This window comes from Thermobia domestica, chromosome 2 (assembly GCF_964235325.1).
Source record: "Thermobia domestica chromosome 2, izTheDome1.hap1.1, whole genome shotgun sequence".
In the NCBI taxonomy this organism is placed as follows: domain Eukaryota; kingdom Metazoa; phylum Arthropoda; class Insecta; order Zygentoma; family Lepismatidae; genus Thermobia; species Thermobia domestica.
This window is the reverse complement of record NC_137455.1, coordinates 231322243-231345232: the sequence shown is the minus strand read 5'-3', so window position 1 is coordinate 231345232 and position 22990 is coordinate 231322243. Positions and strand designations below refer to the sequence as shown.

General features: G+C 37.0%; 2 protein-coding genes across 15 annotated transcripts in view; one reads left to right on the top strand and one right to left on the bottom strand.

The window, feature by feature from the left end:
• Positions 1–22990, bottom strand: part of LOC145678403 (methyltransferase-like protein 25B) — an 881238-nt gene that overhangs the window by 448051 nt on the left and 410197 nt on the right. The gene's annotated exons all lie outside the window — the stretch shown is intronic.
• On the top strand, positions 1494–17668 carry LOC145678924 (uncharacterized). Its single transcript, XM_081749533.1, has 4 exons — positions 1494–1589; positions 11046–11319; positions 13425–13666; positions 16825–17668. The coding sequence occupies exons 1-4, from the start codon at positions 1494–1496 to the stop codon at positions 16834–16836; spliced, it is 624 nt and encodes a 207-aa protein (XP_081605659.1). The 3' UTR covers positions 16837–17668.

Below are 22990 nucleotides of genomic sequence, written 5' to 3'. Positions count from 1 at the left end.
GCCGTCTAGTACTCTAGTCCCACGTACCTGTCGCTCTTTATTTCCTCATACTTCGGTAACCATGAGGCATAACGAATTATAGTATTTATGTATAAAGCATAAATGTGAACATAGATGGCAGCAGATTCGAGCCTACTTATTTCGCGAAAGAATACAGAACTGTTGCAGATATTTTAATATAAACTTCAAGTTTAACTCACAGTATAAACTTCTCTGAATGCTGTGTTTAAAGTATAAACATTTTTCTGCGTTTTTGTATAAAAAAGGGTAGAAATTTTAAGTACTCGCGGCTAATATAATAACGTATTAGATATTTGTACGAAGCAACGGCGCGTTGCTTGTCACAACTAAAGCGTAACAATTTTGCTTATTTTGATGTTTTGCAAAAGCAGATGGGAGAGTTGGCTGTTTTCACCGTTGTTGCATTTGCTTCAATAATTGGGAAGGCGAGGGGAAAATATATTGTAGCAAGATTTAGTCAGACGGTTAAATTATACTGATTTCATACGGTTTTATCTAAATTCGCTTACTGCAAGCTTCCATATAACTTGTTTGGCGTGTTTTCGCTTGCAATAAGCTTAATAAAGCTTGCCATTGATGAGAATACGCTTATACTTGGCTTGCGTTTGAGATAATTTGACTTGTGTTTAACTTGTGAAGACAAGCTTGTGCAAGCCTTGCCCAGATGTAACTAACTAGCTTGCAGCAAGCTAATTGGCTTGCATAGTATAGCTTGCGGCAAGCTAATTGACCTTGCGACAGCAAGTTTGTGGCAACTTGCAGCAAGCTTAAAATGCTGTCTGGGTAGTAGTATGATAAAAAATGGAAAAGTGTAAATTGACCTAACGTAATTCGATTTCCATATAGATTTTTTTCTTGAGCAAGTGTTGGAACTTTCCTCGTACATAACGCATTTAAATACTAAATGTATATTTTATTTTGACATATGTGGTCTACGTGATCTCTGTCTATTAGGAAATATTACTTTAATGTAAATTGGAAGATGATAAATTGACCTAATTCTATCCGATTTCCATATTATCTTTTGTTGACGAAGTTTTGAAACTCCCACGGTATATATATATATATATATATATATATATATATATATATATATATATATATATATATACAAGGGCGGATTCAAGGGGGGCTACGAGGCTATAGCCCCCCCTTGACGCTCAGGTTTACACTGGATAAAATGGACTTCAATTCTGTTTTACACTGGATAAAACGGCAAATTATGGTTTAGCCCCTCCCTTGATCATATCCTGGATCCGCCACTGTATATATATATATATATATATATATATATATATATATATATATAATTTTATTTTTTTTTAAATCACCAGATACAGCTCAGTGGCCATTATATACTGCATATCTAACAACAACAACAACAACAATGGAAAGGATTTGGGAAGGTATCGCCCAGGGCCTGGTTAGTAGGTACCATACCGGCATTTGCCTAGTAGGACTGAGGGCAAACCATGGAAAACTCCAGTCAGGATGGTCAGCAGCGGGAGTCGAATCCACGACCTCCCGAATTCGAAGCCAACGCCCTACCACTTGAACTACTTTGCTCAGTATGTCTGTATAATCTCATATATAATGGTAACCAAGAAAGTTCTGTCGCTTGTTGTGGAGATCTGTGTTCAATTGGCCTTCACAGTGAGCTGAATGCGAATGGAGATACGGCGAAGGTCAGTTGTTGGTATGGGTATATCGAACATACTACCTCGTGGCAGTTCAGTTTCAACGTGAACTTGCGTAAGGACAGAGTAAACATAGGATCTCCACAGAGCGTTATAAGGACGTGTATGCTGTGCGAGTTCAAATTGGGGTCAAACGTCGCTGTAGCGGAGCGGAAGATATGCCAGGCCTATAGCGAGGTCGTCGTGACTACGTGGACAGTACAGCGGTGGTTTAAGAAGTTTAAAGACGGTGACGAAACACTCGCAGAAGCACCACGTGCCGGAAGACCGACACATGTATAAAATGAATCTTCAGGCAGCAATTGAGGAGAACAGTGACCAGACATGTGAGGAACTGGAACTACAATTCAGTGTGAGTGGAGAAACCATTCGGCACCACCTCCATCAACTTGGGAAGCACTACAACTTGGGTCGATGGGTCCCACATGACTAGACTCCGGGCCAGAAGGCAATGCGAGCAGACACTTGTGTTTCTTTGCTGTCTCGTCTGAAGAAGGATCCATTTCTGGGCAGGGTGTTGACATGTGATGAAAATTGGGTCCTGTACGAAGGTCCACGACGCCGTCATCATTAGTTAGCACCCGTTAATCAGTTCCAAAACAGACGAAGTCAGCACTGCTCAGAAGGAGGTCCTCCTGTGTTTGATGGACTGCTCCCGGCATTGTGCATCGGGAACTTCTACAAGCTGGTCAGAGCATTAAAGCAACTGTGTACTGTCAGCAGTTGAGCCGTGTTCAAGAAAAAAACAAACTTCTGGAGCCAGCACTTCTGAATCGCAAATGAGTCCTCCTTGTTGCAGGACAATGCCAAGCCCCACGTGGCTAGGATGACCCGGGACACCATTCTACGCCTTGGATGGGAAACATTATTGCATCCGCCATACTACCCGGACATTGCACAGTCTGATTATCACCTGTTCCAATCCTTGGACAATTACCTTAGAGGACGCCGGTTCAAATCTGTAGTAGAAATGCAAAATGCACTTCATACCTTCTTCACTTCACGGCCAACCAAGTTCTACCGTGATGAAATCCATGACCTTCCAGGGCGTTGGCAGAAGGTCCTCGATAACGATGAGGACTATTTTCGATCTTCTTGGTACGTCTTAGAAGACATATCGATGTTCAAAGGTGGTAGGTGAAAAAGCGACATAACTTCCTTGGTTACCTTTATAAATATTACTTCCCCACTTTTATATTCACATATGTGGTCTACGTAATCTCCCTTTGTTAGAAAATATTACTATAATGAAAATTGAAGCGGAGTAAATTGACTCAATCGTATCCGGTTTCCAAATAATTTTTGCTGGGGAAGTTTTGAAACTGCCCTATATCATTTAAATACTGTTTGGAATATTAAATTGGTTGAGCACCAAAAAGGCGTAACTGCAATTTTATTAATTTAGAGGCCTAAGTGATATGTGCCTCTCTGGCACAGAACCAAATGCTAGTAACTCAGTTATACCTTTATATCTTTTTCGAATAACGTTCCAAGGATAGAGATTTTCATTAAGGCGTCTTGGCACAAGAAAATTCAATCCATTATACATGTCCTCATAGCATTAACTCGAAATATGAAAATTCGACACTTACGCCCTTTTGGCGCTCAACCATCGTAATATTGTATTTTGCATTGGACAACATTTATTTAATAATTCGTATTGTTATATTCTTTTGTCGGTTGCTTGAGAGAGTACGAGTTAGCAAGCAACAATGTCGTTGCTCATGTGTGCTTGCTTACTGTGTTGACATTACAGTTATCAGAGTTATCAGATTACATTTGAATTTTATATATAACTACTGTATTTCATACACCTTAAATAAATAACCCACACAGCACACGTCGTCCAGCGGACGTCCAAAATTATCCATACATGTCCAAAAATTGTCCATAGATGTCCATGGACTTATGTGGACCTTTATGGATCATCCATATTATGTCCACATACGTCCACAGACGCCCATGGATGTGTGTGGACTTTTATGGATCATCCATATTAGGGTCGTCATGGACCTATGTTGGCGTTGTTATATAATAGGACAAATGTGGAAGAGCAATGGACATCTACATTAGACGTAGAATGGACGTCCAGAAAAGGATGTACATAGTTTGTCCACATTGGTCCGTTTACATACCAATGCCGAAATAGGTCCAACAGTGGACGCAATATGGATGATCCATAGAAGTCCACATAAGTCCATGGACGTCTGTGGATATTTTTGGACATTTTAGGATAAACACCTTTATTTTAGTATGTCCATAACACGTCCACTTTTGAACGTATGTGGACGTGGGTTGTTAACGTACAAAATTGGACGTACTATGGACGTGTCTTTATGGACATCAAATGTACGTCCAAGAGTGGACCTAGAATGGAGAACCCTCATGGATCTCCTTTGGAGTTAGTAAGTTAAGGTACTGGTCTGGACGTTTCCTGAACCTCCACTCTTGGACGTTTAATGGATGTCCATAAAGACATGTCCATAGTACATGCACTTTGGACTTATTTACACATTTGCCAATAAACGGACCAATTCGAACGTCCACAGGACGTACACAAGTGGTTGTACGTTGGACATCCGTAAGAGGATATCAATAGTACGTCCGTCATGGACCTACGTACGCATTCGTTAATAATTGAACCAATTTGAACTTTCACAGGACGTACACAAGTGGTCGTACATTGGACATCCGTAAGAGGATATCAATAGTACGTCCGTCATGGACCTACTTACGCATTAGTCAATAACGGTCCAATTCGAACGTCCACAGGACGTACACAAATGGTTGTACATTGGACATCCGTAAGAGGATATCAATAGTACGTCCGTCACGGACCTACTTACGCATTAGTCAATAACGGTCCAATTCGAACGTCCACAGGACGTACACAAATGGTTGTACATTGGACATCCGTAAGAGGATATCAATAGTACGTCCGTCATGGATCTACTTACGCATTAGTCAATAACGGACCAATTCGAACGTCCACAGGACGTACACAAGTGGTCGTACATTGGACATCCGTAAGAGGATATCAATAGTACGTCCATCATGGACCTACTTACGCATTCGTCAATAATTGAACCAATTTGAACGTCCACTGGACTACACAAATGGTTGTACACTGTACATCAGTTAGAGAATATTAATAGTGCCTCCGTCATGGACATTTTTACATATTTGTCAATGATCGGACCAATTCGGATTTTCACTGGACGTACACAAATCGTCGTACACTGTACATCAGTAAGAGATATCATGGTCATAGTATCCAAAACTAAGTTACTTCAAATAAGCACTGCCCCGTCCATCTCAGGTGCGCAATTACTATTGTAGAGTTCTCCAAAATATGTATGTTTATGGTACTATAGCAACGCTGAATCATAATAGTGTGATATTACCTTTCGCTTGACATGTATATTTGAAATATATAATAATCTAAGATAGTGCCATTTGAAAATATGATTTTATCTTGGGGTGGCAACACTGCTAGTCTGGTAGGATTGCGGTGTATGTCAAACTACTTTTGCTTTTCGATATTTGCCTGTTATAAAATTTCAGCTTTTTCTGTCAATCAGTTTAGAAGTTACAATGAGAAGTCACTTCAAGTGGTTGTTTCATCCTATAATAGTAAACATGTATTATGTACTTATTTTTAAATAATACATGTATTTGTGAATATACATTTTATTCAACGTATTTACGAATATGAAGTAAGTCAAAAGTAAACAGCAATGGTTTCCACATTAAAATATATGAAAAATAATTTTGGTCAGGATTTTGACAAAAACTTTACTGTGCTGGTAAAAGAGTTGTAACACTACTATTTAGAGATGTTACTTTAGTGAAGAGACCTGGACTTTTGCAGCATTGGTGCCTTTTATTCTAGAAGCGAGGGAAAAGGAAAGGGAAGTGCCTTTTCCGCCACCTTTAACACCCCTCTGGATTTGCCTACCCATTTAAGTTCAAGTTATTTTTTGTTTCATAATTTCGTAATTCTTTGTAAACGTATTGATTCTGGTCTCATTTAATATCTTTTGAGGATTTCAGTGGTAGCAGATGGACCAGGTCCTTATAGTAAAAGACAAAATAAATCCATAACAAATAATCCACAAAAAAATGATAAAGGAATTAATTGTCCCCATTTGGGAACAGTGGGCTTAGCTTGTATTCATCACGACTTAAGTTTGCCAATATTGTCGATGAACTTCTGTTGTTTGGTGTTTTCTCAAGTGTGTCTTCATCCGGTGAGGGTGTCACTCAGTCGAAAAATGTAACATGTTTCTCAGACCAGTTATCATGAGTGAGATTTTCCTTGGCTTTTACTCATTGACACGAGGCAAATACCGGGATGGTACCTATATAAGTTACAGGTCCTAGGCTGCTTCCTTTAGTGTGTGAAGGCTTTAAGGCCTTAGATGCCGGTAATACCGATAAAGCTGTATAAATAAATAAATAAATAAACAATGAGTATGCTCGGAAGACGCCTCCACAAATCGTACCGAAATCTTCCGATACATCAGAGATGAACCCACACAGCTCACGTTGTCCAATGGACGTCTAAAAATTGTCCACAGATGGCCATGGACTTATATGGACTTTTATGAATCCACCATATTAAGCAAAATGTTTCTATCATTTGCGTAGATCTCCAGGCTTCGCGAATCTTCACAGCCACGCCTTCCAAAAATACGAATGTGAAAAATGAAGCTCTCGTATATTTAAAATTCATAGGGGCAAACAAAAGGGAAAAAATAAAAAAAATGAAATGAAATCTTTGAGTTTTACGTCCCACGGTTATTCCGATTAGGCTAAAGGAGACGGTGATGATGAGTAATGAATGAAATTGTGGAATGAAGAAAGTGGGAGGAAACCGGAGAACCCCGAGAAAACCCACGCACACGGTGTTTGTCCACCACAAAGTTCACTTGGCGGGTACTGGGATCGAACCCGGGACCCCAAGCACCAGAGGTCAACGCTCTACCACTAAACCACCGCGGCCCCAAGAGAAAAAGAGATCTGAAAGGATGCGAAGTTCTATTGAAATTCGAAAATCGAAATATTAATTTTGGGTCTTTAACAACTTGCCTTCAGTAGCATTAAATTTGTCAATTTCATTCTCTAATTTCCAGATTTCAGTATTAGCATCGTTTTAGATTTCTAATCTTTTTCTTGAAGATCGAAGTGATAACGAAAACTTGGCTCTATTTTTACATTTATATTATAAATTCACACCTAGTTTAAACCTTTGCTTTATACTATTTTTAAGAGTTGAAAATTTCCGTGTCAATATTCAAAAACGATGCTACATTCTAGCCGCAGGCATTGCCGACATAAGAGCGGAATATATTCGTTTGGGGGCCGGATCTGGCCCTCGAGCCGATATTTGTATGGCTATCACTGAGTCACAGCAAGGTAAGTGAAGAAAAAAATTTGATAACCAATTTTAATCCTGAACGTCAATTAGAATATCTTCACGGTATCTTTTTTCCTCATCTTTTCGTTTCTTTTGCTTTAATATTCGAACTAATTTCAATAATCATTTAGTAATTTATTTACGTTAGAGTATTGGCAGTGTTGATTTTGAGCTGGCAGCAGTGATGCGATGACAGTTGCAAGTTGTTTGTGCAAGTGTTATTATGATGTGTAAGGAAACAACTGTAATGAAACGTAAGTAGAAAGTTTAAATGAAGAAATTATATAACCTATTTAGGTGAAATACTTATGCCGAATAAGAGTGTGGTGCGAGTTTTTTGTACTTTTCATTGTGTAGTGCTTCTACAGTTGGGAATTATACTACTGGAAGAATTGTAATTAAAACATTTGCGCAGAAGCACTCATAAAATGCCGAAGGTTAATTTCAACAATCAGTTAGTGATATAATTATACTGGCAGTATTTACATTACTTTTTGAGCTGACGGGGTTTCTAAAACGTGATTTATATAAAAAGTTTAATCTTAAACTGCAAGTGCGTTGTGAAGTTTTGTGTTTTGTGCCATATTAAAATAGTTAATATTCTGGCACAAATTTTTTATTATAAAGTGACTGCAGCATTCAGTGTAGTGCATTAATATTCCTGTGTTGCTTTGTGTTTTGTGTCATATTACAAATTGTGGCACAAAATTGTAATTATAAAATGACATCCGTCTTTAGTGTAGTTTTACCTAGGTACCGTATTCTCGCGTGTATAAGCCGCACTCATGTATAAGCCGCACCCTTAAAATTTAACTTTACTTCCGTTAAAAAAATATTTTGTTCGTTTACCGGTAATTGTTGATTCAAATCAACAATAGCGGTATTTGAGTTAACGTGTTTGTTCCTGTATTGAATTGTTGTTTCGTCTGATTGTGGCTTTGTGGATTTGTTTTCTATACGTGTTTCTTGTGATGTGCGGTAAATATCGTACAACAAACGCAAAAAAATAATACCGTAATTATATTTAAGCCATTTTAAATCATTCGCGTGTATAAGCCGCACCCTACATTTTCGTTTGCTTTTTCGTGAAAAAAAGTGCGGCTTATACACGCGAGAATACGGTATTTATTGAAACCAATGAAGTGGAAGTCGTACCGACGATATGGATAACACACGACAAATGTGCATGGCCCAAATGGAAAAACATTGAAAGGATTGTGCGAGCCGTTCAACACCAAACACCGCCAAGTGAAGAATGGGATAGCTACACTATGCGGATCTTCGCATCGTATGGTAAGTGCTATATGCCCTTATACTTTATTTGTTCAATGTATCCTCATATTCAAAGCATTAAATCAGTTATAATATTCGGAAATAGCAGACAGCTCGCTCATTCCTTCCACAATGTTATGCGTATCCCAAAAGCACTTTCTGTTTTTCTGAAATAGGGACCGTGATGGCTCAGTGATAGATACTTTGGGAATATACATAAACTCAGATATAATTGAGGTAGAATGGCATTTTTAAGCTTTGGTTACATTACTTTTAGATACAGTACATTCAACGTTGTTTGATTTCTGCAAAGTCATGTAAAACGTGATTTTAATACATATTGAGGATAGGGGGCTGTTGAGAGAAGTCATTGCGGTAAAGTAATTTTCTAATTGTTGTGTACGATAATTAGTACATCAAGAGAGATTTTCTACTTTCTTTTTGAAATGTAAAAGGAATTCCTGGGGAAGGTTCTAGAACGCAGGTCCCCTCATATAAGTCCCCTCACAGGTTGGCTCCTTTCTGTATCAAAATTTAATGTTTAATTCACATAGTATTGCCGAGCGAGCGTTAGCGAGTGAAGGCGGGTTAGAGCCCCACAGGGTGTTTTCTGTCTTTATTAGATAAATGGGAGGGGGTTACAGGAATTTCTGTTTACTTTTATTGGTGTTTGACTTTTCTCATGAGCCGCCTCTGCTATTGTACCATATTTATGGTTCTAAATTTGGGAGTAAGTCCCAAAGTTGGTCGTTCTTTCTATCAAGATTTCGGAAATTTACCGGGAAGAGATTGATAATTTGTTCGTTGGTCTGCTTGACAGTATGTATAACGAGAGCGAAACTTGTATTTAATTTTTTATATATAAGCGTATATAATCATGGAACTATTAGGCAAATGAAGGAAACTATTCGGCGGAAGGTCACCGCATAGTGGGATTGTGGGAAAATAACGGGCATTTGTATTCTGAACATGGCTGCAGGTGTAGAGACACTCCATCCAGTTGGTATCCGTACGCAGAGCGAGAACTTACACTCTGTCAATGTTAAGCAAAATGGGTCCAAAGTTCCTGAACCCTAAACTAACCAGACCCTACCCTACTTTACTTTGGTCTATACATACCTTATTCTACTCTACCCTACACTACTCTGTAATACCCTTTTAGAGTAATTCTAAAGATTGATCTTTAAATTTTCGTACCTGTACGCTTTCTGTCAAAAACCAAGCGGACGACCAACTTCGGAATAAATGCCCTAAATTTAACCATTTTAATAGAACAGGGCCATGCCGAGTACTATCAAAATGTTATGTTTGGTTTGGTTATGGAAGTTTAGCTCGCGTTTCAGTGTTGAAGCTGTATGGAACGTTTGACCTACAGTGAAGATAGAATCCGAACCACTGTAATCGTTCAAATTTTGTCAGGTGCTTTCACGGGGAATCGAACTCTACAACTCTGTGTACCAAAATGTGCGCGTGCTAGCCATAGACCTGCGGGTAGTTCTCTATTAGTATTATGAGGAACAAGGGCACTTACGGTGAAATTGGGTGGTTTTAAAAAATGCTTGGAGTGAGCTCCTTACACTGACTGTTGAGTTTGGTTAACAATGTCATTACCAGAAAAAAATAGCGTTTATGACGTTCAGCTACCAAGATAAGTCACAATACACTAGGTGTTAGGAGTTATAGCATTCAGGATCAAAGTACTTGTGACTATCATGGCGAGAACTGTTCACAATGGTGTGTTCAAGGAATTAAGCTTACCCAACCTCTCACTAGTCTATATAATATGTTCACGTGCTAATCTTATGGGGATCTAATGGTATTAACAAGTAAGTTTCGTTTCAAGATGCGAAACTAGGGAAGACTTTCAAACTATGCGGATTCAATATTAAACCTAAAATAGTACACACACGACGTTCAGCACTATAGAGGGATTGAATCTATACTTCGGGCTCTGAATTCATATGAAAAACATTTACTCTTTGTCAGTTACAATTATGAGGTTTCGAAACTGAAACCACAATAAGTACTAGTTTCTACATCTTCCTGTTTCAGTGGAAATAAAAGGATTTTGACACTGTATGGATACCACTACTAAAATTAGAAGTTAAGAGAGTATGGCTTATGGTTTTAGGTTTTTGTAAAAATATATGAATCAGTGTGTTTCTTTTCCTTGAGTCACTGAATCGGATTTCGAAAACCGCTTCTTGGCCTGTATTACTGTTTTTTATTTATGGCGATTAATGTTGAAAACCCTAAACGGATGATTTATGAAACTTCCGGTTTGAGTAGATGCTTATCAGAGGGAAGTGATCTATTCTTCTAATAATGGTAATGATTAGAAGTTTAGTTTGATTTCTAATAATGGCACGGAATAGCGAGATACTAATTTTTCATGTAAACTCAGAGCACGAAGAACAGGTTCCATCTCTGACCTTATTGGAACATAAAGTTGTATATATACTACTTCTGGCTCTGCATAGTTTAGGGGTCTACCTCTAGTTTTACACTGTGAAATAAAGCTCAGTTATTTACTTCTACTTATTAATATTTCTTCACATGGTAGCTGCAAAAAGTGTTATTAATTTAAGGATTTATTTTAAACAGATAGTTATGATAAAGCTTGACGAAACCTAAAGAGAGCTGAGGAAACATCAGACCTAAATACAGAGGAAGAGGTGGATCAACGAAAAACACGGAAACGAAAAGAAAGATGCACCTCATTTTATTCAGACAGTTCGGAGTCGGATTGTAATCCGGGAATAGAAGACATAGCGGATATTCCAGTTCCACCACAAGTCGTGTTGCTAAAAGAGACTCCGGCTTCGGCTTCAACAGCAACTGTAGTTGAGAGTTGTAGTAGTCAAACACCAGAATCTTCAAAGAAGGCAACTTCAGATTGTAGTGACGTAGGTTCGTATCGATATATGCTTACTGTAATATTTACATGTATGCATGTTATTTAAATACGAGGGAATATATAGGTATCGGTTAAGTAGTAGGACACAAAGAATATGCAAGCTGGATGCTGTTCTTTTCTGAGATTTGAAATCTCTTCTTAAATTTAAATGTCGCCAATAGCTGATTTTTTTTTAAATTTTAGTGTTGAGTTGATTTTGAGTTTAACGTCCCGTTCAGCAGCGAGGCTATATGAGACGTGGACCTACTGATTAACGTGGAATCCGAACCACATGAGCTCCCGCCGGGAATCGAAGCCGGGTCTCCCACGCCAAAGGCGCGTACGCTAACCGCTTAGCCACGAGGGAGCTCAATTTTAGTGTTGTATAATGGGACATCTATATACATGTATTAATGTTCATGATGGTTTGTTAGGTAGGTTTCGCAAATTTTAATTAACGTTTAAATGTTTGCGCTATTAAATATTTAATAGGGAGTCCCAAGATTATAAAAAGTGCCGCGATGGCTCAGTGGTAGAGCGTTCACCTCTGTTGCATGAGGTCCCTGGTTCAAACTCTGTTCCCGCCAAGTGAATTTTGTGGTGGACAAAGACCATGTGCGTGGGTTTTCTCGGGGTTCTCCCGTTTCCTCCTACTTTCTTCATTCCACCATTTCTCATAATCATCGTCTCCTTTAGCCTAACCGGCATAAACGTGGGACGTAAAACTCAAAGATTTCATTTCATTTTTCGAAGATTAATAAAGCAAGTATGCATTATTTCCTCTTTTTCTGTAGCATACATCGTAAATCCCTAATTTTATATTAATAGCAGAGTGACTGTACTGCTAATTTTTTCCGCTTTTTTTTTTTTTTTAATGAGAAACAAAGTTAGTCGAGTTAAGAAAAATATGAGTGAAAGAAACAGTGAAATCAGTGTATAATTTAGCATTCATACCCACATAAGTACCTGGGCCCCACTAATGGAATTATAAAGATCAAGGGTTCAGATGTATGTGGGTTACTGTACAAGTACTTTGTAAATGTAGATTCAGAATATGGCTGCCACTTGTAGGAGAATTTACGGATTTGTTAATTCAGAAAGAAAGATTAATGTATAAAATACTTAATATGAAAGAGACCAACATCAAAATCTCATTAATGTAGATAAAACACTTCAAAGTTTGTGTTTCAACCGTGATCAGGAATGACAAATCACGATCTTTTAAGTAATTTGTGTTGATGTTTTCAGTTAAATCGACTTTTTAAAAATTTAAATCACTTTTACCTGATATTTTTAGAAAACAGAATAAAATGTAAATAATGCTTCTTTTCTTATATGATAAAGTACTGGGTTTCGGTGTCTTTGTTAAATGATGACAGAATAAAAGATAAAACATTAGTTCCTATTAGTTGCATGGTGCGGAATCATAAAATCGATGTCGAGGATGGGGGAGGGGAGACTGTAGAACTGAAAAAAGAAAGAAAGAAAGAAAAATAAAAGATGCTCTTCGCGCTTTTGCACTGCAATGTTCCGATATAGAAAGTTCACGCATTTGGGCATTCATAAGTATTAAACTATGCAATATTAGGGATTTATACCGCTGACCGTTAGTTCAACTATTAATTAGATAAGAAATGCACGTTAATTACATATTAATTACTGTAATTATTTTGCAATCTTCTGACATTACTTAACATTATTCTCCACCTCCTAGCACGCTTTTAGTGGGGAGATTTTCTTCAAAAACTATTTAGTGGGGAAATTCCCCCTTCCCTAGGATTTCGTTCCCTGATTTGTTGTTTAAGCGACATATGCTTGATGAAATCATTTAAAAAAAAAAAAAAAAAAACATGCAATTTAAATTGCGATTTAAATCAAACAACTGTGACCATGATATTCTTGTTCTACAGCCAGAACTGTAACTGAATTAAACTGAGCCTAATCTAACCCACCCAGCACACGACGTTTAGTGGACGTCTAAAGAAAAGTGGACTTTCTGTTAAGACACTTAGCAGTTGCTTTATTTGTGTTTAGTTTTATACATGTGTTTCTTCAAGTTATGTTACGATACTTGGCCACTTTTTCTTATGTCCTTTTTTGCTTTACTCGTACTTTTCAGAGTTCAAGAAGGAAGTATTGCGCCAATTGGCAATTATAAAGGCAACGGTAAATAGCAATAGGGACACTCTTGACATTCTACTAAGAAATCGAGTTAATTATGATAATGAAGTGGAAATGACCGAGAATCAATGCCAGGATGAAACAGTGAAGATTATTTTAAGGAAACTTCCTGCACAAAGCATGGAAGAGTTCGATCAACTAGAAGACCAATTGGGAAACGCAAAACTGCAGAAAGAAATGGTACAGTATCAAGTTTTTGAATTTTATGCATTTACTTAATTCTTATGTTCGGGTTTTGAAGCTTGTCTCTTGAAATGAATAATATTTCCTTGCTTATGAATAGGGTTAGGAAAAACCATACTTATTTTTGGTTTAAACCAGTTATTTTTTAATAGTTAAGGTTAAAGCGGTCATATGCAGCAAGGGGCCTGGGCCCAATCCGGACTACTAGACCCTTTCCCCAGTCTGCCTGATCCTAAAACTAAAATGAAGAATTTCCCAACCCTTGATCGTGCAGTATCGCAACTTGACACACTTCCGAACTGAAAGTAATGGATTTGAAGAAAAAGATAGTTGGCCTTTAGCCTCGAGATGAACCGGGTTACTGTCATTTCTCGGAATGGAGACCGAGTTCTTCTCAAATTGCCTTTCGTCATTAAAAATATGTAGGAGCCACGGTTACTTCACTTTAACTTAAAGTAAATATTTACAAAATAAAAATGGTTTGAATTTTAAAAAAACCTGTTTTTTGACAAGTCTGGCTATAACCAGAATTCGAATCATTTGATTGGTGTAGTGGAGAGCACATTTGCGTTCAGCGCTCGTGGTCCCGGCTTTATTTGCCGGTGGGGGTACTCTTAAAAGACCTAAGTAGGTCCAGGCTCCTTGAACTTACTGGGCATAAAAGACCGTAAGATGTAAAACCCAAAACTTTCAAGTCATTTGAATTCTCTCTGCCTTTGAACCATTCATATTATTATTAATTTGAGTAAGCAACTTTAAAAAGCGCCTGGTTTAAACAAACGAACCTAGCTCAGAGCATAAAATCTTATTTGGACTATATGTAACATCACCACGGCATGACAACTGTGAGGAAAACCAGTGATAGAGGTGAGCAACATTTCATCTTTCTCTTAATAATATTCCAGGGACTGCTTGAAATCTCATTCTATTGAAAGTTGAGATTGTGTACGCAGTACTTCATGTCAGGGGGAGAAGTGTAAAATAACTGTATAAATATGTGAAACAGTTTTCGGCAGTGCGCGTAAAAGTCAATGATAGACATTTTAATGAATACTACAATTTTTCAGCTATTAAATACAGAGACAAGTATTTTTTTTTTTTTTTTTTTTTTTTGGTTGGAGCTATATGTTATTTGACATTTTTGGGAACATGTACCCCTTTTGGTTAGCACCTCCCTATTTTACTTTATTGATTCTACTATTCATTCATTACCAGTTCCACGTATAGTTTACTTCTTTCCTATTACAAATTCATACCTCTTTCTGTTAAGTTCATATTTCTTAATCTCTTAAGTGTGGATTTTTCTTTTACAAATCAACTTCGAGAAGTGAATACTTTTTCGCAAAATTCGTTTGCAAATTTCTTTAAAATAAAAAAAAATAGAAAATTGAGAATTGTTTCATTGTATCCATTGCAACAATACTTCCACAATATTCTGTACCAAAAGAAGAAATATTACTTGGAAGCATATTTATGGTGTCCATACTTAGATGCAGTAGAACCAAATTCACACTTATATAGAGGGTGTTAATGAACTATACCGACAAACTGTAACAGGCGGTTCCCCATATCAAAATAAGAGAAGTTCATATGGACCTGTGGGGAAAAGTTCATAGTTTCATAGCTAGGACTGTCCAAAATCGTGAAAAAGCCAAATTTCGAGAGACCCTATTTCGGATTCGAGAAGCTGTGGATGGTGATCATTATGAGCGTAAAGGAAGTCAAGCTAATGCAGTCCAAAAATGCACATTTCATTAATGTTGAATGGATATACAGAGTATTCCCTGCAGGGTGAAATTTTGAGATATGCTCTCACTTTAATGATTGGTCCAGAGTATGCAAACGATAAGTTTTCATAACAGTGTACAACACGGAATCCTTTGGCGCGATGTTAGAAGTGTTAAGGATCAGCAGCAGCACGGTTTCTCGTACTCCGGAAAAGGCATGTGGCGATGTTTTCTTTCACTCTTAAAAGTGAAGAAAACGTGAAATATACCGTGACGAAATACATCGCATCACACATTATTCTGAACACGAAAAAACATGAAGCTGCCGGTTCCTAACACTTCCGACTTCCCTACGAAGCATTGGATGTCCATTGTTGTCAAGGCTAACCTCCTGCCTACTTTGGACCCTCCTTGAAATCAGGGTATACCTGAAAATTGTATTGAGAGCACATCTGAGAATTACACCGTATACGGAATACCCTGTACACCCATTGAAAATCGAAGAAACGTGCAATTTTGGATTGTGTATGCGTGGCTTCCTTTATGCTGATAAGGACCACCATCCACACCTTCTGGAATTCGAAATAGGGCCTGTTGAAATTTAACTTTTTCGTCATTTTGGACAGCCCTAGCTCAGAAACTGTGCACTTTCGCCATAGGTTCGTATGAACGTTTTCTCTTATTTTTATGTGAGGAATCACCTCTTACAGTTTGTCGGTATAGTTCATTAACACCCTGTATATATATATATATATATATATATATATATATATATATATATATATATACGATACGTCTTCCGCACTACGACTCCATTTTACAGAGCATCATATATTTACATCCTGTACCCTTAAGCAATTTGTGTATTTTTTTTAAATATACGTTCGGTTTATCATCATTTTATTTATTTATTTATTTTTAATTTTTATTTTATTTTATTTATTTATTTATTTATTTTTTTTTTTTTTTTGCAAATATGGAGTCTAGATTGGGTTCGAACATATAATTATAGGACGATTTCACAATATCTACAGCTTACTCAAAATAAAAGATTCAATTAAGTATTTATAAAGTTGAAAAATATGGAGGATAGGAAAGTATTTTATTAATAACGAACAGATCATTTAAAATTTCCGAAATTATATTGTATGATTGTTTCGAAAAACTAATTAATCTCTCGAAAAAAAATGCTGCTGTATGCAGTAAATAAAATATAGACACAGTCATAAGGGGGCACGTTACGGCACTGTATACATACATCGAACGTTCACTGAACGTACTTTGGGCATATGTATGCTATGTGTGTTGTGTCTTCTTATTCATAGCAATTACCTGTTTAGTTTTAAATATAACAACTATATTGACATAATTTAGTGTGTAGAGATTAATGACACTATTGATGTCTTAATGTGTGACCTTTTGTTTCAGGTCTGTTGGTGAGGAATGCAAAACAGGCAGTTGAAAATTACAGAAAAAAAGAAAACAAAAGCTTTCAAGGACAGTTCACTTCACTTCAAATACTAACTTGAAATATTTTTTAAAACATAATAAAGAGGTTCATTTGTAAGCCAAAAAGTTAAATTGTGAACAAGGTGAACTGAAATGGTTTAAATAAACATTTGTGTTACAAGATCAAAGGATGTGTACGAATAACCCGAAGTTGGCTTGGAATATATATTAATAGTTTAATAAATATGTTAGTCTTACTTTATCTTTTTCATTAATATATGTACTGCACATTAACTTCCCATAAACAAAATGGAAGTCAACTTTGTACAGTCACCCACGTAAGTACCTAGACCCTGGTCCGTTATAATTCCGTTACATGAAATCTAGGTATTTATGAAGATAACTGTACAATCATCTTTTGTCTTCCTCACGTGTGGAGAAATTACACATATGCAATTAGTGTTCAATTCTTTGTTTTGTAGTATTGAAGAGTAAAGCTACAACAAGGGTGTATGTCCTTTTTTTGTGGAAAGACTTGTAAAATGTAGTTGAATAATTCTTCACAGTCTTTTGGAATTTCTTTTTGCGAGTTAATGTATTTCAAATATAATATCCGCGTAAAAAATTAAAGGTCTGATTTCTGAAGTACATTTTACAATGTTTCTACAAGTACTGTTCGATTACTATCCACTTTTTTATATAGCCTTTATTGTAGACTTCAATGTTTTGTTTAATGTCATTTTTATTTCCACAGCTACGTTAGTCAGACGATCTATGTGTGTACCATTATGGATTTCGAATGCAGTGCTAATTAGAGGTGGCTCGTGAGAGAAATCACATCGGTAAAAACTAAAGTTTTCTCGCCTCGAACTAAGGGGAGAACGCTACCTCATTCACTAAATAAATGTTGCACATTGTTATACTTCAATAATATGCATTATTTAGTGGATGAGTTGGCATTCTTCCCTTTGTTCGAGGCGAGGAAACTTTAGTTTTTACCGATGTGATTTCTCTTACGAGCCACCTCTAATTAGCACTGCATCCGAAATCCATAATGGTACACACACAGATCGTCTGACTAACGTCCTGTGGATGTCCTTCTACATACTTACGAAACGTCCAATGGACGTCCCTCTACATACCTATGAAACGTCCAGTGGACGTCCCTCTACATACTTATGCAACGTCCAGTGGATGTACACTGAACATTCGATGTACGTCCGTTTTGCCCCTATGGACGAATACTGGACATCGGTGTACGTTCATACAACTCCGTATCTGCCATCCATTCGACATACATTGTACTTCCATACAGGTCCAAATCGGATGTCCATTGGACGTAGACTGCACTTCCATACGGTCTAATGGAAGTTTTCTGGACAAAAGATTTACGTCTATAGAGGTTTACATCGACGACCAGTGAACGTCCATAAACGTACACCTCGATGTCCACATGACATACACTGAACGTCTTCTTACGTCCATAAACGTCTTATGGACATCGGCAATGTCCCACACTGACTCACTGACCCACTCGCTCTCCAACAAATAAACATGTAATGGAAGTTCCATGGACAACTATTAAGATCTATACAAACGTCCAGTGGACATACGATTAATGTCCCGTTAAGGTACACTTTACGTCCATGGTGGACCATCTATGGACGTTTACCGTATCATACTCGCGAGGTGACATCTGGACGTAGTAAGGTGGTCCATGTTACGTCCAGAGGACCTGAATCGGCTCAATTTCTGGACGTCCTTCGTCAATTTTTGGACCATATTTGGACGTACTGCGGACGTGCCTGTGCTGTGTGGGAATGTTTAAAACGATAATCGTTGTTTGTAGTTGTACATGAATACGGTCATCCAGACCGGGTCGGGACTTCAGACTCAATAACGAAGTGATTGTGAATTTCTCGCTCGTTCTATCCCGGACTTCTGTGGGTCCATTTAGTTGTAGTGCGACATCTTCACATTTGAATTTTAACTAGCTCAGAATTTTGTCCATTTCTCTCCACCGAAGAAACAAAAATGTACCATTCAAAAAACGAGGGAAGGCAATTTCAAAATTTGGGGCATTTCGATCACCTGTAGTGCAACATCTTCAAATTTGAATTTTAACTAGCTCAGAATCTTGTCCAATTTTTGTCCACCAAAGAAAAAAATTGTACCATTTAAATAAATGAGGGAAGGCCTTTTCAAAATTTGGGACACTTCGATCACTTGTAGTGCGACATCCTCAAATTCGAATTTTAACTACGTCAGAATTTGGTTTGTCCAATTTTTGTTCATTTTTGTCCACCCAAAAAAATGTACCATTCAAATAAACGAGGGAGGGCCATTTCAAAATTTGATCAAACCATTTAGTTGTAGTGCGACATCCTCAAATTCGAACTTTAACCAGCTCAGAACTTTGTCCACCCAAGAAAAAAATTTGTACCATTCAATAAACGAGGGAGGGTCATTTCAAAATTTGGCCAAACTATTTAGTAACGAGAAATAGATTTGTTTGTTCTATAGAATCTTCTAGACTTGTTTTACATGAAAGAATATGCAAATATTTGTTTAGGCCGTGATTAAAATTAATTTTTAACAATTACAAGAATAAATAACATGTACATAAACAGAACAATCCTAAAGCAAATCACATAGTAGAGATAACTTTATATACAAATCAAATTTCTTCTTCTTCTAGCATAAAAAAGAAATCAGATAACATAAAAAAAGGTGTTTTAAAGAAAAAAATCTCCTCTAGCACTTTACCTGGTGGTATGGTTCCTAATATAGAGGTTACATAACCTCTTTGCACTGCCATACTTATTCTCTGAATTAGGAAGGTGCTTCCTCTATCATCACCAGATAATTGAGTGATGCGTTTACCTACTTCCTTTATAAAGCTGAGGCCTTCTTTGCCACAGAATCCACTGGATTCAATGGCAATGGGCACAAATTGGTACTTCTCTGTTAGGTTACTGTATTTTCTTCTTTTCTCTGTTTCCTTTCGAGTAGCTACATTGCCCGCTTGAAGTGAGGAGAAAGGAAGGTTGGAAGGGGCGAAAGAATCTATGCACGTAAAATCCCAAATCAATGATCTGCCTCTTTTCCAAGGTATTAAGGTCATCCCATCTGGTCTTTTACCATCCGTTCTATTACATCCATTTGGCTCCCTTATTGCCGGTATACCTTCTGAAATGAGTGCTCTCATTATAATGTCATTGACATTTGAGTGTCGGGGATATCTACCTGTACTTTTTATGCAAGACAGTCCATGCAGTCCATTTTTATCTACTGAATTCCTACATCACTGACATTTATGAGGTTCACATATATTTGCTCCCAACCGTAACGCAAAAGCTATTCGAAAACTCCCATTACTGAGATGAAGGCCTAGAGGGGACGAAAGTAAAGCTTTAAGCCAAGCTCCTCCTCCTATGGATGATGCAGAATTATTCAGCCTTGTCTTCTATGCTGTGTGAAGACTGTAGTAAAAAGGAGAAGTGTGATTTAAAAATAGGTTCTTTCCACGTGCATTGCTTTGCTCTGGTACTAAATTCGGGTAATTCAGATCCAACTAGCAATGACCAAGTGGAAGAGCAATCCTTAACTTCAGAATCCATGTGGAAGCTTATATCCTGTTGGAGAAGTGATTCTATTAGACATCGGGAACCATAGAATGATGCCAAGAAGGCGGGAATAGCCAAATCTATGGCTCGTCGGATGCCTAATCCACCAAAACCAACTGGCAGAGAGTCCTGAAGCAATGTGTTATCGTCAAGGAACCAATTTAGGATAGATTCTAAACCAGATTTTACGGTGTTATCGAAGCGTTCTAATAAATCTTCCTTTCATGAAGGTGAACTTCTCAGAAAATATAGTAATCTTGGACATCTAGTTGTAGTTCGACATCTTCAAATTCGGATTTTAACTAGCTCAGAAGTTTGTCCATATTTGTCCACCCAAGAAAAAATTTGTACCATTCAAATAAACGAAGGAGGGCCATTTCAAAATTTGGGACGCTTCGATCACGTGTAGAGAGATATCTGCAAATTCGAATTTTAATTAGCTCAGAATTTTGTCTGATTTCTGTTCTTTTTGTTCACCCCCAAAAATTGTACCATTCAAATGAACGAGGGAGGGACACTTCAAAATTTGGGACACTTCGATCACCTGTAATTCGACATCTCCAAATTCGAATTTTAACTAGCTCAGAATTTTGTCCATTTTGTTCCATTCCAAGAAAAATTTTGTTCCATTCAAATGGCCGAGGGACGGTCATTTCATAATTTGGGACACTTTGATCACTTGTAGTGCATCTTCAAATTCGAATCTTAACTATCTTAGAATTTTGGGAAATTGTTCATTTTTATACACCCAAGAAAATGTTTGTACCATTCAAAATAATGAACGAGGGATGGCCGTTTCAAAATTTGAGAGACTTCGATCAATTATAGTGCGACATCTTCAAATTCGAATTGTAACTACCTCAGAATTATGTCTATTTTTGTCCAACCCCCCAAAAATATTTGTACCATTGAAATACACGAGGGAGGGACATTTCAAAATTTGGGAAACTTCGATCACGTGTAGGGCGACAACTTCAAATTCGAATTTTTAGTAGCTCAGAATTTTCTCCATTTTTTCCACCCAAGAAAAAAATGTACCGTTCAAATGAACGAGCGATGGCCATTTCAAAATTTGGATTCGAACCCAGGACCATAGCATTAGAAAGTACACACTCCACCCATGTAGCTATTGAGACACGAACAACCTACACCTATATCGTTACATATAAAGGATCGAATGGTATCTGCAGAAAACACACGCCCATGATAGGCCAGCATATACCATATGTTTAATTGTTAATAAACAAAACAGAAAACTACCTATATGCAAGCATAGGAAAGTACAGAAAAAGGAATTAAATGAGCTGTTAGTTAAAATGTTGTTCGTGTCTCCTAATTACTTATCATTTTCCTTGTCTCTGGCGATATAAATCGATCAAGAAGAAGAAAAATAGAGAGGTGAGGACACACTGAAGAACGAACAAAAATAAAAGTTGAAGAAAACTGAATGTCAAGGAAAAAGAAAGAGATAGAATAGAGGAAAAAGGCCAAACGAATGAATATACACCCGACAAGAAGATTCACAACTGTACTACACATTTAATGTATTGAACATTCCGTTCATTCCAAATGGCTTGTTAAGTAACATATATTAATTTGTAGAAATGTATCAAATGTCCACGTGTTTTCCCACTTTCTTAGTAATAATGAAAATTGTGTGATTATGTGAAATAATAAAATAGAGATAGTGATAAATCACTAATTTTCTTTCACTTCGTTTATTTACATTATGTCTCTGATGAAATTGCGGCGTTTCTCACAAGTTTCCCCACAGCAACTGTAGATAAGAAACTTATCAGCAATATAAAAATTTGATCAGCAAAATGCTTTAATCAATATGAAACCTTAGTTGTGCAAACTATTACTTAAAGTGAATATATTGTGAAATTAGCCGAAAAATGACAGTCGCTGTGCACAAGTATTAGAAAATATCACATAGATGTGGAGTTTACCGAAGTGATATTCAGTATATAGATCGTGCAGTATCCAAGTGCCAACCTAATCCTGTAGCATTTTTATTAGTAGTATTAGAACGCATCTCTTCATAACTTTCCTGTCTGGTCAAGTGGGTTGAGTGAGGCAATTGAAATTGTAGCAACATAAGGCGGCAGTTCAAACCTCATTAGTGGAACTTGTTTTCCAATATAAAAAACATTTCATTTTATAAAAATATAGTTTCACTGCGTGGAGCGTTAAAAATCATATTAACTGTCAACTTTTACGTAACGTCATTTTTATTTACAATCCGTTTGCATGTGAGAAAGATGTTATTAGAAACGGGGATGTTATTAGAAAGATGTTATTATTTCCCACTATCATCTGGGAAAACATTTTTGAGTTGATTATCAATATGATAGCACACGATAAAAATGAGAAATAATGGGTTTAGCATAATAACACACATTATATTCCTGTTTTATAAATTTTCATTTAAAAGCAGCTAGTCTAATTACTAATTTACTTTTCTTTCTTTGGTAAATGATTCGGACACTCGTATGAATAATGTATTCTGCTTGATA